Genomic DNA, 14,701 nt, shown 5'->3' with positions numbered 1-14,701 from the left:
GCGAACGTGTCCGCTGGGGTTGACTCTGCTGAAAGGCGTCCCCATGCATCGACTGCAGGGCTGGGGCACGCACGGCTCCGGGAGCACACCCCGCTTCTGCGGGGGGACACGGGGCAGTCTGCGAGCCCCGGGAGCGGTGAGACAGCAGCAACCCGTGCCAGGACACCTCTGCATCCCCCAGCATGAGCAGCTGCTCCAGAGGGGTCCCTGATCCTCTCTGGATCCTCTCCGGATCAGGGATCTGGAGCAGGCTGTGCCCTGCCCGAGCTGTGGCTCACCCTCACCAGGTCCCTCACTGATGTTCAGGGAAACTCTGGGAGGTCTCGGTTAATCTCAACACAGAAAAAGGAACATTTTTAATAGGATGGAAATTTCTGTGGGATGGAAAGAACATTTCAGAGCTTAATTTCCCCCAGCTTGGAGAGGTCTGGGAAGGTATGTGGGGCATCAGGAGGATTTTTCCTGTCCTTTTATGAAGCCCCGCATCAATCCCTGCCCTTACACTGTCAGTCACACGCAATGGGGTTTTCAGGCTGCAAGTTTCATCCTCCTAGAAGACAAAATATTCATATGCCTGGCCTCTCCCTGCAATATTTTTTTTTTCTAAGCAATAAACACCTGAAACATCTGTAATGGGAAAAACTGTTCGTGTCCCATTAGTTAACGATGGCACCATCCAATAACAGGATCCAGGGAGAGCAGGGGCTGTGCCGGGCACGGCCAGGGTGCATGGGAATTGGTGGGTAAGACTTTCAGAGGACGGTGTTTACAGAAAGAAGAAGGATTTCAGAGTCTGGGAATGCTGGATGCGGTTAGTGCTGCCAGCTGAATATTTGACACTGCAATTTCCTGTTAGTAAAACTCCTGGGAGAAACACGAAGTTGGTGACTTTGCTCCCGAGCGTGTTCTCAGAGCACCAGCCTCAGCCCCAGCTACCCAGGGCGGTCCCACACTGCTGAGCCCTGGAGATGCAGAAAAGCTGCTCCTTTCTCCACCACCAAATATAGTCGAAAATCAGAAGCTTGAAATATTCTGGGAGGAATTTCTTCAGGCATAAGTCATGTTCTCAATAACCTCCGCTTCGTGAGTCTGTATCTGATGTCAACATCTGCAGTGATTAAGAGAGAGTGAGTAATGAGGAATGCATGGAATGGAAACTCAGCTGAGTGTGAAACCAGGAACAATAATTTTCTCTTACTTCGAAGGCTCCTCTCCCCTCAGAGGGCCTTACAAATGCATCAGCTATGCATAACAATCCCTTCCTCCATGTCCCAAATCAGCCAGCTCCGTGCTGGAAGGTGAAGCGACTCAGCCCTGCAATGGGATTGAAACGCCAGGCAGGAGAGGTGGTCGCAGACAGGCAAAGGGCCGCAGCAGACAGGGACAGCTCTTTAGCAGATGGGGTAGGGTTCTCCGCAGCTCAGATTGCAGTCAGGGTGCAGCCCAGCACTGAAAAGAGCTACACTGGCACGGGAGGGGGAATTTTGCTTCTCAGCCTGGGAGGGTTTTATCGGCTCCCCACGGCAGCAGTTAAAATCTGGCAGCAGAAGAAAAACACCATTTTGTCAAGTATCACTGTCCCAGCTCCTCTGGCGCACGGTGCTGCCCAGGGCTCCCCACCTGGACACCATTAGCCCAGTGGTGTTTAATTGCCAGAGCCCATCAGAGGGTGCTACTGGAAAAGGAGGCTGCAAGGCCTCTGGAACTGGAACATTGTCCAGTTGGAACAAAACTGGTTTGGGAAGTACCGCTGGGGTGGGTTTGAGCTTTGATCCTTTGGGGAGGAAAGTCCTCATGTGGCGGAAACACCGGTGGACATATGAATGCTGTAAAAACTAACGCCAAACACTTGCTGAGCTATTAGGTATGTAAGAAAAAAAGCAGTTAATAATAATTAATAATGCCATCAATAATTCACAATAGGAAGCCAAGTAAAACTTCCATTCCTGAAGGATCTGCTGTGAGGCCGAGCTAGTGCCAGCAGAGCTGACATTTCGTCTTTGTTGACTGCTGCCAGTGAATCAAAGAACTTACTTTTCCTGTATTGCTGCGCTCACATAATGGCATCCCTTGTAACGGGCTGTAATTTATTGCCGCTGTGTCCTCGGTCCCGGGAGATGAGACAGGCAGAGAAGCTTCGCCAGCCCTGTGGTCTTTGTGTGGCAGCGCGGCGAAGCAGCATTACACACCAGAAATACAATGGGCCGAGAAGATGCGGTGGCTCGAGGCTCCACTCTATTCTTCTGGATTCCAGCTATGGAGATTATTTATCGGCAGCGATTCCTGTGCATAACGGGAGGGACAGCTAACGATCTGGGCCATAGCATTCCACCTCAGCAGCTTCTTGGCTGTATTTCCCTGTCACTCTATGCACTGTGAGTCCGTGTTCTCCTCATATTTTGAGTTCCTTAGGGATCACTTTGGAGGCATTCAGTTCACTGGCTAGGTAGCAGACAAGTAGTCTTGCATCATGCTTACTTCAGAAATAATACGTAGCTGCAGCACAACTGTAGGATTGCAGGGTGCTCTTCAACATAACCTTCAAACAGCCAGAAAAAAAGGGATGTAAGAAGGAATTGCTTGCAGACACTCCTCTCAGGCAAGGTTTCACCTCTGCCATCTACTGGCACACTGCAAAGATCCTCAGCAAATTTATATCCCATATCCACTCCTTAATGTAGTCAAATCCTGCCTGTAATTGTACATTCAACAAATGTCACAAGAATTTTTAACATGCAAACTTCCAAGCAGATCATTACAGAGCTGCTGTCAGGTCATTACTGATGAAATCAAGGTGGGGGCAGCTGAGATAAATTGGTACCACTTTAGCTGTTTCCAGCGGTTGAAGACCGGCTTCCAAAGCGAAACCTGGCTCCCTGCAGCTAAAATCTGGTCCTGAAGGAACACTAAAACATTTGGGAAGTAGTTCAGGTGGAGAAGGCGGCTATTTAATAATGTGAAGAAAACAGCCAAGTTGTAAACAACACACAGTAAAGTAAGTGCTTTTTATTATGTGTTACTTACTTTTGTTTTGAAGGCAATACAGCAGAAAATCAAAACCTTTTATAAGTAGCAAACATTTATATACGTCAATGAAATGGTGATCTTAGCCTATGTGTGTTTAACGTGCGTCTTCAACTTAGCTAAGTCCTATAAAGGCAAATACACTTCAACAGTTCCGTTATGAGGCTGGGCAGGGAGAAGGATTTGAAGTTTCTTCTGTTTTATGGTTAAAAGGCACCTGTAGTTTGAGGGGGGGAAAATGGCTTTGCTTGATCAAAGCAGTTAAATTGCTTTCAAGAATCACCTCTTTCTGCTAAAACTGCATGTGCAATCTACGGAGCACTTCTGTCGCAGAATGTAAGAGTTAGCGAGAGAGATCCTGGAAAAATGTGGCTGTGCTTCTCTAATTATGTCTGTCTCTTTCTCCTCCGATTCCCAAGAGAAAACAAAATTAAAAGATCAAAATGTTTTTGGTTCTGAACTAAGCTAACATTCTTCAATTTGTGTATGCACATCAAACATGAAAACCATGTCACTTTTATTGTGTATGCAAACATACACAGTGGGAAAAGAATGCGGTTTATGTTCCCAAACGAGAGGCCCCCAGCCTGCTTCCTCAGCGTGTCTTAATGCAGCCTCAGAGGAGCAAAACACACACAACTCCACTGTGAACGCTCAGAGGTCCCCAATGGTTCCATGAGCTCATTCAGCTGGTCTGACATGTATGTCACTGGCTTCTCCCACTGCCACTCCAGCTCTTACTGGAATGGAAAATTAAAATTTAATTGGGCACTGCTTTGCAAATTTTTTTTTTTAAAAAAGGAAGAAAAATCCAGCAGGAGTAGAGCAAGAGTCGGTAAAATTCAGAGCATCAAGGGGGGGTGGTGGTGTTTCTCATGGTCAGGTACAGGATTTCTTTATGGAAGTTTGCTTGTGCGTTTATAAGGTGAAACAAATTCAGAAAGCTGGTGTCCTCTTCATCACGATCCCCTACTAGGCCAAAGAAAACATTTTTTAAATTATTACTAACACTAAAGGAGATAAATCTTACTCATTCAGTGTTTTCAGCAGAGGCTGAATCAGCAGCCTCTGCTTAGATTTATGAGGCATCAACTACCGCACCTGATGGCAGGACAGCTGTGAAATAACACAGGCGACTCTCTCCAAAATTCCTTCACCAGCTTGTCCAAAGATGGACAAGAACAATTGTGCGTTAAGACAAAAATCTGTCCTAAGTGAGCGGGCTGTTCATCTTTACAGCTTGCCATCGTAATCAGTTTTGAGGTTTTATCAAGGCTGACAAGCTGTGGACAGGGAGCAACTGCAGCTTCTGGAGTTGAACCGGCTGGCGGCTGCTCAGCGCCTGCGTTTAGGCACAGCCCAAAAGGACCTCGGGCCCAGTGCTCTGGAGGGACTAGGAATCTCTTAGACAAGAGAGAACGCTTAAAATAAATGTCTCTCCCAGTTTTGACACTTGATTGATTATTTTACGCTACCAAAAGAACTTGAGGCGCTCTGATATTGTTCCGCCTGGGGAGGATGGAGGGAGGACAGGCTGCAATGCCATGCTGCCTCGCTCGATGCCTCAGTCAGTGCCAGCTCCTGATTAACGAGCTTGTCCCAGCTCGCAGACCTGCGGGCTTACCGGACAGTACTGCCTGTAACATATCCATGATCATGTGGGCAAAGGCGTTCTCCACGCACTGCAGGAAGTTGTTTCTCTCCCCCGGAGTGCTGAAAACTTTGCAGACCTTCTGCATCATTTTTACTGCCCAGTCCATGCAGTATAGGTCCTTCTCGCAGACCTGACGTAGACAGGAAATATTAGAAACAAGCTTTTCATGAGGAGCATAAGGTTATAAAAGGCAAGATTAATTTGTAGAATTAACTATTCTAATGAATGACTGGATCAGTAGCAGTCGTGGCCTGGAAAATCGGGGTTTGTTACGAGGACGTAGAGGTTGTTCTTATTGTTGCGTTGTTAACAGAGACGCTGCTAGCGGGACTGCTCGAGGACAGGCCTGCTGGCTGGCAGAGATGTGCCAGACAGGACCAGGGAGTGGAAGAGTCCCGAGCCTTCTGCTGGACTTACTCCTGGTGTGTGGGAGTAGGTGGGGAAACTTTTCAAGTCTGAAAAAGCAAATCCCAGGGTAAGGAGACAGAAGGGCTGAGCCTGCTCTGTTCAGTAGTACTCACCAAAGCCAGGAAGACCATGAGCCTGGCTAACTCGACGGCTCTCCCATTCACAGCTTTACTGGCCATGAAAGTGAAGCAAATGCTGTTTCCACTCAGAATTAGAAGCCGAGCGTTGTTCTCCATGAGCCACTCCCGGGGAATGACTTTGTAATAAAACAGAATTTTAGTGATCTTTGAACAAAAAGAAAGGAGTGCCATAATAACTGTTCTGGAAGGTGTGAATTTATGAATTGTTGGCTTTGATTTGACCCAGAATTTGTGAGGGGATACCCTCTGGAATACAATTGCAGCGATGAACTCATACAAGCAATTCCTACTGGCGATACAGTTAGAGCTCTTCAGGACAGCTTATGTGATACAATCTCACCCAAAACTAACTTTCAATGGAGCCATTAACATTGTTCAGTAGAATTTTGGCTTGAGCAAACATTATGTTTTCAGCTTAGACAGCTTGGACATTTCCTTAATAATAGCTAGACAAGACTTGAATTTTAAAGGCCTGCACAGATTCTTAAAATATTTCACCGTGGGGAAAGACAGCCTGAATTTGTAAGCAGTGCTGGGTCTCTCTCATCCCAGCTACTGCCTGGCTTCCAAGGGTAACGACTTTTCCAGTTATGCCACAGCTACCGTGAGGAATATGGCAGTCGGTTTCGCAAGGCACCTGCGCGTCTGAAACACAGTTATTGCCAGATTTGGAGGGCACGATCGCAGAATCCTATGGGTTAATGACAAAGGCAAAAACACACCTGACAGCTCATCCACAAGACTGATAACATCATCTGCTGTCCATTCTCTAGCTTCTGTATCGTACAGCAGTTTAATCGCATCTGCTAGACCTTTCAGACTGGTCTCATCTGTTGGTCCTTCTATCATTCTCTGCCAAACCACGTGTCCTGAGCAATATATTAATCACAACTGCTATTAAGTGACAATGTAATTTGATTATTTTTTTAAAACAAGGAAGGTGCTAAACTGGGCCTTGCAGCAGAATCAGGAGAGGAATTCAGGTAACACAACTCCGTCTTTGGGACACGAGATTATTTTTTTTTTCCATACGTCATTTTAGTAGGGACGGTGGTAGCTGCAGCATGAATCAAAGGGTGATTTAAAGAAACCCAGGTCTAATAATTAAGTAAGAAAACATGCTTTTCTTCAGGGAAACAGATACTGCTTTGAGGTGTATTTGAGCTAACTCTAAGCAGGGGAGAATAGAGGAACAGAGCTGCAATTTCTTCACTTGAATTATAACATATATATATATGGGTGTGTGTATATATAATACACATATATATAATTTCTGTATTTTATGTATGTTAGTGAGGCCTGGTTAAGCAGAATTATTTTTTTCTAGGCAACATAATTACACTTTATTTGCATAAAGCTCAGTTTTCAGAAATGCTGCATCCTGCGAGGAAACCTCATTCTCAGGCAACAGACTTTGAAAATTAACCCCCCCAGACTACTCGCCGTCAAGAGAGGACACTGGTCCAAAGATGATATACAGCAGGCGAGCTTGATTAACCATAGGCCATGGCTTTAAAATACGAGTCAACCAAAATGCAGAATCACTTCGACGATTCCAGTGGTTCAACAAGACGCTACGACAGTATAACCTTATCCGCAGCTCTAGCTTTCGGGCACTTCCTGGGGTAAAAGAATGCAGATATTATAAATCCATTAAGCCTTGCATGATACAGATGATCACTTTCTTTTTTTTTTTTTTTTCATAGGAAGAGAAAGAACGATTTTCTTAAAGCTGCCTAAGAACATCTAGGGGGATTTAATGGAATTCTCAGCTGTTACTTCCTGAGTCTGGCTCTTTTGGGTACATTGCACTAATTCAGGTCACAGAATCTATCGATGCGCCCTCTGATACCTTTCTGCAGTAACTCATGCATGTCTTCAAGGGCGCTCAGCTACGTTTTTTGGTTTCTGGTTTTTGGCATCAGTAAGTGGAAAGAGGAACAGTGTATGTGGCTGTGTATGAAGTATTCCGCAGAAATACCTAGTTCTGTGCTGGGTAACAGGAGAATTTCTTGAGAGGCACGTGCCACATCAGTGTTCCAGAAATATTAAACCTAACTTTTTACTGCATCGCTTTATTTCTGTGTTGGTTTCATTCCCATTGATTTCACTGGCATTGGTGTACAGTAGGGAAGTTTCGAGTCCATGTTACTGTTTACATATATACATAACATATGCATTGGTTTGATAATGGATTGATTAAAAAAAAAAACCTAAACACCTCTCAAGATAATCCTCTTCACTGCAGGATAAGCGTCAAAGACAAAAGCATTTATCTTTGCTTTTACTGAAGAAAAGATAGCTGTATTCATCTATATGAAAGCCAAGTATTTGCTTTAGAGTGCCCACTTTCCGCGTAGTATCAGAGCTAAGAGAACATACGTGAGAGTCAGGAAAGGATTGGCACTACAAGGCTTAGCTGAGCTGAAAAGTTCTCAATTCTAGACACACTTTGTTTGCAGTAATGAAGATCCACTTTCTACCTTCTCTGTGATAGCACATTTTGATTTTGTAGAACTTTTGTCTGCTTTGATGATTACCTGGTTTGCTGCTGACAACTGTCTGTACTTTATGGGCTAAATTGCTCAGCTCACAGAGGAAATTAAAAACCCGGTGGCACTCTAATTCATCCCAGCCTGCTGTTAGGATCTGAAGATGGCAAAAGAAAGGGGGTAAAAATGAAGCTGTTGAGCCATAGATTTAGGTCACAATGCCGTTTCTCCCATTAGCTAAATACAGTCTGTCCTGCAATTTGTTAGAAGAGCAGAAAGGGAAGGTGTCATACCTGGAGTGTGGTGTCTGCACAGCATCTCCCTGACAAGTGCAGGGAAACCATTATCTGCTGCAGAGGTGCTGTATGTTATGGCAGGGGTTTTACTTAAGCTTATTGCAGCCCAGAATCAAAAGCTGCTAATGCTGTTCCACATTCAGGGCCAAGACCTTATTTTTGAACCTTATGTGAAAAAGTACACAAAGGTATTTGCTACAAAGACAAATGTCCCAGCACAAATAATTATCTGTAACTCTAAACCACAGAAAGATAATAATTTTTTTTAATGCTGCATATGTATACAGGACCTGTATGCACAAGTTTCTATGACTTAAATGCATTTAAAATGTGCTCAAAATGCCTGTTCTTCTAAGACAGAATTTGTTTCTGCAGATTTTATTTTTTCCCTAACAAAGTTACTCTCCAGTAAAGCCTCCATTACGACAATTCTAACACCTCACAATCAAATACCTCAAGTAGTGTTAAAAAGGTCCTACCCGTAGTGTTTTACTGCATATTTGCAATCACAGTAGTTATTACAGTACATAAGCTGTAGCCTGCTGTACTAATTCATTTGACACTGATTTTGATTTTTATTTTTAATTAATTTTAAGCTACCACAAGTTAACAAAAATATTCTGGCATATGATGTGTATAGCCATTTCCTTTTTAAACTAAAACATCTCTGCTCTTGAGTTGTGAATTTGAAGCTGTGAAATAAAATGCTGCACTTCTCCCATGTCTTCTTAGATAATAAATCACTAATCAAAATCCATACTGGTTGGTAGGGAAATCCAGACGAAGCAATTCTCAAGAGTCACATCAGCAACTTTAACAACCAGAAAGGAAATTCAGAGAACTGTGTGAATAAATACCTTCCCCTGCTACACCCCAAGGCTCAAAACCATCTTATGCTTCTAAGTATCTTGCAAAAACGCAGACGAATTTAGAAAATTATCTTAATTTTCTTTTCTATTTGTAATACTTGCCTTCTCTCCATAAAGATACTGTACCTGTAAAAACACCCCATAGCACTGTAATCCTAAACAATGCAAAGGACTCGGACACCCGTTAAGTTTAAAACAGGAAACCTGCAAATGCAAAACACTAGTAATTTGTCACTGCCCATAAGCTAATTCCTGTGATCGAAAATGCTCTGTCCTGCTTGTGTACTTCGATACCGATTAGAGAGTTACAGAAAGGCTCCCTTCCCTTATTGTATAAGGAAACAAGTTACTGTGCCTAGGTTTAGAGTGTTTAGGTGTTAGAGCTCAGCATTAAGTTCAAAACTGCGGTCAAACGGGTGTGTAAAATGTCTCTAAGAGGAGCAATCCTGTTCTCAGGAGGGTAACGTTTCTATGAAGAGCTGTGCTCTCACAGAATTTCTGGTAGTCCCCAAACTGAAACCCACAGGCCTTGGAATACAAAATCTCGGTAGAACAGCCTTGCGTTCAATATGCTGGCTTAGGCTTTTCTGTTATTAAAAAGAGACTGATTTCAAATCAATAAATACTACACAGTAGTAATGAACTCCAGCAAAGGGATAGTAAAAGGCACAATTCAGCTAGTGGCTGCCTTATAGAAACCGTATTGTAAGCGCGAGGGACAATTCGAAACATCAGTTAAAGGAATGTGAACTTACTTCTGAGAGAATCTTGTGTGTATACTTCAGCCTATCTTTGGTAGGTAATAGAAGCGTGCATCTTTTAAGCAACAATCCTGTGAACAAAATGAATACATACACGACTATGAGTATACATACATGGCACATCCGTCGCTGAATTAGCTTAAGCATTCACATCACATGCATGCATGCACCAGTGAGGAAAAGCTGCTACTGCAAGGTGAAAAGAGCAGCACAAATAGTAATCGGTGCTTTGGAGAAGGGATGGATATGCTTTTGTAGAGGGGACATCCTTTACTAAATAAATGTTGTCAGGGAGTATGGCAACTTATGCCATAACTTGTTTATTGTGTTGTTTTAAAGGCCCTGTTCATCACAGTTGGAGCCCTATTAAAATTACTATATTGGTTTTAGAATTACAGCTGTTAAAAATATTGGAAATAAATGTTACTTGTTGCACCTCTTTTAACAGTACCCTGGGGAACACTGGTTTTCCCCTTACATCATGGAAAGCCAAGCTTCCAAAACTTTTTTCAAGATAGCCACATGCTCTAAAAAGAAAATATTCTAAACTGTGTTAATGTAAAACATAGCTAAGAGGTAAAATTATTTTCCTATATAGGACCGAACCGGTATGTGTTTAGGATGTTAAAGTCTGGAGTTTATTATAGTGTGGAACAGCTGTTTGTTAAGCAGAGTTTTTTTTCTATACTACTGAGAGAAAATGGGTTAACAACCTGCTCTTCAAAAACTTTTACCAGAATAAAATATATACATCTCGTTTGTTAATTAACCAAGACATTCAGTGAAGAGCATGTGTGGGGGGTGGGGGGGGCAGCGGTGGAATGGGCCTTTTTTTGTCTGAATTGTCAGTCTCTCAAAACATACATAATTCCTCCAATGTAAAAAACTACTTTATGCATTTACCGTGGTTCTAAATTGACTCTTTCCTTATTTAGAAGTGCGGTAGCATTCCTACATGACAGACAGAATTTATTCATCAGGCTAGGACATGGTCCAAAGCTCAGTCAAGTCAATTTTCTATTGACTAGATTGGACTTTGGAGAGAACTCCCTGCAGAACAGTTGAAACCGTTAAGACAGTGTAGTTGCAGATCAGTTGCAAATATTACATTGAGTAAAACGGGTTGAGAAAAACGTACTGTTCCTGGTGTTACACAGCAAAACCCTCGCTGTGCAGAAGGACAGTGCCACCATCGTTCACAGCTCAAGTCCATTTTAAACAGTGACTGAAATTCTGACCCAATTACAAGTACTGGAACATTTTTACCATGGAATTGAGTGGAGCCAGACCCCTCCAAGTTCAAGTGAGATTTATGTAATACATAGACCCTGATCAGGCTCTCTGAATGGGAATGAATTTTTCCCATTGAGTCCTGTCTTTCCTGCTGTAAAGTAAATATTGATTTTGTAACTAACCTCTTGCCAAAAACGTTCTCTTGAGCATTCCACTGATGAGACAGATATTGCCAATGATCTTTATATTTTGAATATGTCGTGTTTTTACTACTAGGCCTGCTACAGCAATGGGTTCACACCTCCATTTAAAGAAGTTGTTGCCATTTTGTATGTGATCACTACAAAGCCCAAACTAATTTTGATTTTATTTTTTTTTAAGAATTGTAGGGGTTTCAGGCTTCATTTTAAAAACAAACCACTAAGATTATTTTAAGATACCTCAAAGCCTACATGGCTTGCTTACAATAGGAGGTCTTTGGTCTAAATTACTTTAACAGTGTTCCTTTACCTTGTGTATGCCTTTTATTTAATGTCTTGAGTTCAAACCATACTTACAATTCTGCATCTAACTGTGGCATCATTTTATTCTCTGTCAAATAAACAACTTTTTTTTTAATCAGATAGGTAACAGTAATTAGATCAAATTATGTCTTAATTTAATTTGTTTCTCTGATAGAATGCTTTAGAATGAATTAGAATCAGTGTGGTTTTAAAATTAGCAGAAAAGTTAAAAAGCAAACACTTTTGAATTTGAGGCTGTACCACACTCTTCATTACCATCGAACCCGTGATATTTGGTTTGGATTTCTATTACGGTGCGCCAAAAAAAGGTCTGAGCAGCTGAAAGAAAGAACAGGTGAATCTTTTCACGCAGAAAGGGTTTAGTTAGCACATGGTATACCATGACAGCAGAAGTGTAGGCATTTTCACGTTGCCCTTAAGCTAAGAGTGAGAGGAAAATGTGTTCTTCATGCCCATTTCAGCCTTTGAACTCTGATACAAAGCTGCCCAAGGGAATGCTAGTCACTGACAACTGTGATAACATTTTTGTGATGAGCATACTTCTTTTCTAAGTGGAATGTCATCTGTAACACATCTCAAGTAGACTATCGAGGAGTCTTTCTGATGGCAACTGTTGTTGGTCACTTTAGAATTAGGCTGGGTTTAAGTACTGCAGCTACATTTCCCAGACTGAGGAATGTGAGTTGCTCCGAAGGGATACATGAAGGCAGTCCAGGCAGCCAAATTCCTTCAGCTAGCGTGGGGCCTGGGAGCCTTGGTTTCTGCTGCAATTTCCAGTGGTGGTGTCCAAACAAACTAAATTTGGAAACACCTACTACTGCGAACTGATCCTCTGCCCAGCCCCTGCTTACCATTTAATGGGAAGAAATCAACATAGGGGAGGCAGAACATACATTATTTTTTCCATAACTAAGAGCTTTTGGAATTGCTTCAGGTAATTCCTCCCACCTCCCCCTGCCAGTTAATGGTATTTGAGTGGGCTCTTTGGCACGGTGAGGAACTTCACTTTCAGAGAGAGCTGCGCAAATGATTTGGGCCACATCCTCAGCATTTTACCGATCAATGCATATAACAGAAGAAACCTTTTAAGCGAGTTTGGTTCTCCTCTAATTGTTACCATTTGCATTAAAGGATCACCTAGAGATTTGTAGTGCTCTAAAATATAGGATCCTTCTCTCTTGCCAGGTAGCCCAAGGTTATGGAAGTCTTGCAATAAAAGCCTTCGGTTTCCTGATGGGGTTGAGATGTAATTAATAAGGCGGTTGCTGATGGTTTTCGATACCATGCTCAGCAGGCTGATATCCTTTACTGAAAAAGCAAAAACCGGTATACTTGTAAATCTTTACTGCAAGAAAAATGCTGATTGCTAGTCAGTAACTTTATCTTACTTCAAAAATAGGCCAAGAAATAAGATTTACAAATAAAATGAAATTTAATTACCATTTATCTCCTTTGCCAACAAACTGTAGTAATTAGAAAAGAACAGATCTAAGGAATAATTTTCACACATAATAGGCAAAACCCACTTCAAATAGTTTATAGTTATCATTTAAGTTTTGGTCATTTGGTTCTTCATACATAAAAGCTGAAAATTCAGAGAATAAGTCATGTAAAATGACTTCAGCCAGATAAAAGCTAAACATTTTAAATAATAATGGCTTTTTGTAAATGGAAAACTTCTGTGGTAGTTTTCAGATATTGGAAGTAATACCTTTTCTTATTAGAGTCTCACCTGAAAGGTAATTCAATACCATTTGAAAGATCTCTAATGGAAGTGTTTGAAAATAGCCAAGTGTTGACAGAGATTGGGAATCTTCGTCCAAGACATTGCAGCACTGTCTGGAGCGACGGTTACTGCGTCTGTATTTCTGGTTCGGAATCAGGGTGTAGCTGCTCCCTGCAGTGGACGGCATTGTTCCCTTAGTCCCATAAATTTAAGCTGGAGAGAAAATATGACAGTCCTGTTTTCAGAGGAGGAAAATACTATATCCAAAACTAGGCTAAGAGGGAATCACTCCACTGTGGACACTGTGATGGAGTGTGAAAATCTTGCCATATGCTCAGGATAATTTTTTGTTTGAATTTAGTGCAATGACATGCAATTTACTAAATTATTTTCTAATTCTGTGTCTTGGAGAGTGAACTATTCAGCTGATCTTAGAGGAGGAAAAAATAAAAGCACTAGGGGATGTCATAAAGTTAGGAAAACAGTTCTAAAAGGACACTCTTGAGGAAGTACATGCAATGGTACCAGCTACAGTAATTAACATTCTTCTAACTTGTTACACTTATTATTGAATCTGAAAAAGTTATAGAGATGTTATCGAAATTATTTTCATGTTATTGATGCCTTTAGAGTGATAACTACTTATATGTATGCTTGTGTATGACCAAAAAAAGATTAACAGTAACAAAGTGATAGTTCAAACCATTTTTTCTTGCAGCATTTAGGTTGATTTCATATAATGACTATATGTGTGATACAAAAAGAAATTATATAGTATTGCTATGTGAAAAAATTCCATGAGCCAGGCTCTCCCAAAATCATGAGGGTCTGAACAGTAATGAGCTTTAAAAAAATCAGTAAATATGTTCTTTTGATTTGCCTTCTGGCTTCTGAGTCTCTAGAATAGGTATGTTTCACGTTGTCAGGCAACAATGAGAGTTAGTGACTCACTACCTCTTAAAAATATTTTTTTTAAACTGAGATTTTTCACACTATTTCTTGATTCGAGCAGCTGAGGCTTCAGGGAGATTGCCAAACAGAACGAGTGCTGCAGTATAATTACAAGAGCTGGCAGCAGTGGTGGTAGTAACATAACTGGAACCCGTCCAAGCTGCAGTGCAACATCCCAGTTACCATCAGTGGGAAATGCACTCAGAGAATAGACCTCATTGTTTCAAAGATTAAAAATTTACCGAAATTACAGAAAACAAGTTCCAAACATCCTTCATATTTATTACGAAAGCACGCAAGCCAGACCTCTCTAATATGCCACTGAGCAAAATTACCACATCCACAATGGAAGCACTGTTTGTACTGACAACTGGAAGAATACGGGGCATTTCATTAAAAGTGTTACAAACGGGTTTGGCTGGCTTGTGCTTGCATGCTGGAGAGAGTTTGCATTGTACATTTAAGGAAGTTATACTTCACTGGAAGTATTTTTATTTTAGGTATGGTATAATTCTAGCTAGCTAAAGAAGCTGATAGTTTAAACTCTCACAAGGCTCATGAGCAAACGTAACTGCTCCTAAAATTAGTGTTTCATTAGGCTTTTATGTTGCTCAGGCAGGAGA

At 41.7% G+C, this 14,701-nt stretch overlaps 1 protein-coding gene across 1 annotated transcript; it reads right to left on the bottom strand.

Moving 5' to 3' along the window:
• Nucleotides 1-3,855: 3,855 nt before the first annotated feature.
• On the bottom strand, nt 3,856-13,314 carry FBXO47 (F-box protein 47). The gene is made up of 10 exons (XM_005439392.3): nt 13,134-13,314; nt 12,539-12,709; nt 9,639-9,715; nt 9,010-9,087; nt 7,767-7,875; nt 6,670-6,846; nt 5,949-6,095; nt 5,200-5,342; nt 4,649-4,808; nt 3,856-3,993 (listed from the first exon to the last, which is right to left on the bottom strand). Exons 1-10 carry the CDS (start codon nt 13,312-13,314, stop codon nt 3,875-3,877), a joined length of 1,362 nt encoding a protein of 453 aa, XP_005439449.3. The 3' UTR covers nt 3,856-3,874.
• Between the last annotated feature and the right edge of the window lie 1,387 nt (nt 13,315-14,701).

Source organism: Falco cherrug, chromosome 20, assembly GCF_023634085.1.
Source record: "Falco cherrug isolate bFalChe1 chromosome 20, bFalChe1.pri, whole genome shotgun sequence".
NCBI lineage: Eukaryota > Metazoa > Chordata > Aves > Falconiformes > Falconidae > Falco > Falco cherrug.
The sequence above is the reverse complement of the archived record's forward strand: the minus strand, read 5'-3'. Positions and strand labels throughout refer to the sequence as shown.

Excerpts from the sequence above, each read along its gene's own strand:
- FBXO47 (XM_005439392.3), bottom strand. The coding sequence starts at position 13,314 with ATGCCGTCCACTGCAGGGAGCAGCTACACCCTGATTCCGAACCAGAAA. Across the intron at positions 6,847-7,766 it reads AGTTGTCAGCAGCAAACCAG|GAAGTGCCCGAAAGCTAGAG; the intron begins GTAATCATCAAA and ends CTTTTACCCCAG. Across the intron at positions 5,343-5,948 it reads TCTTGTGGATGAGCTGTCAG|TCATTCCCCGGGAGTGGCTC; the intron begins GTGTGTTTTTGC and ends TTTATTACAAAG.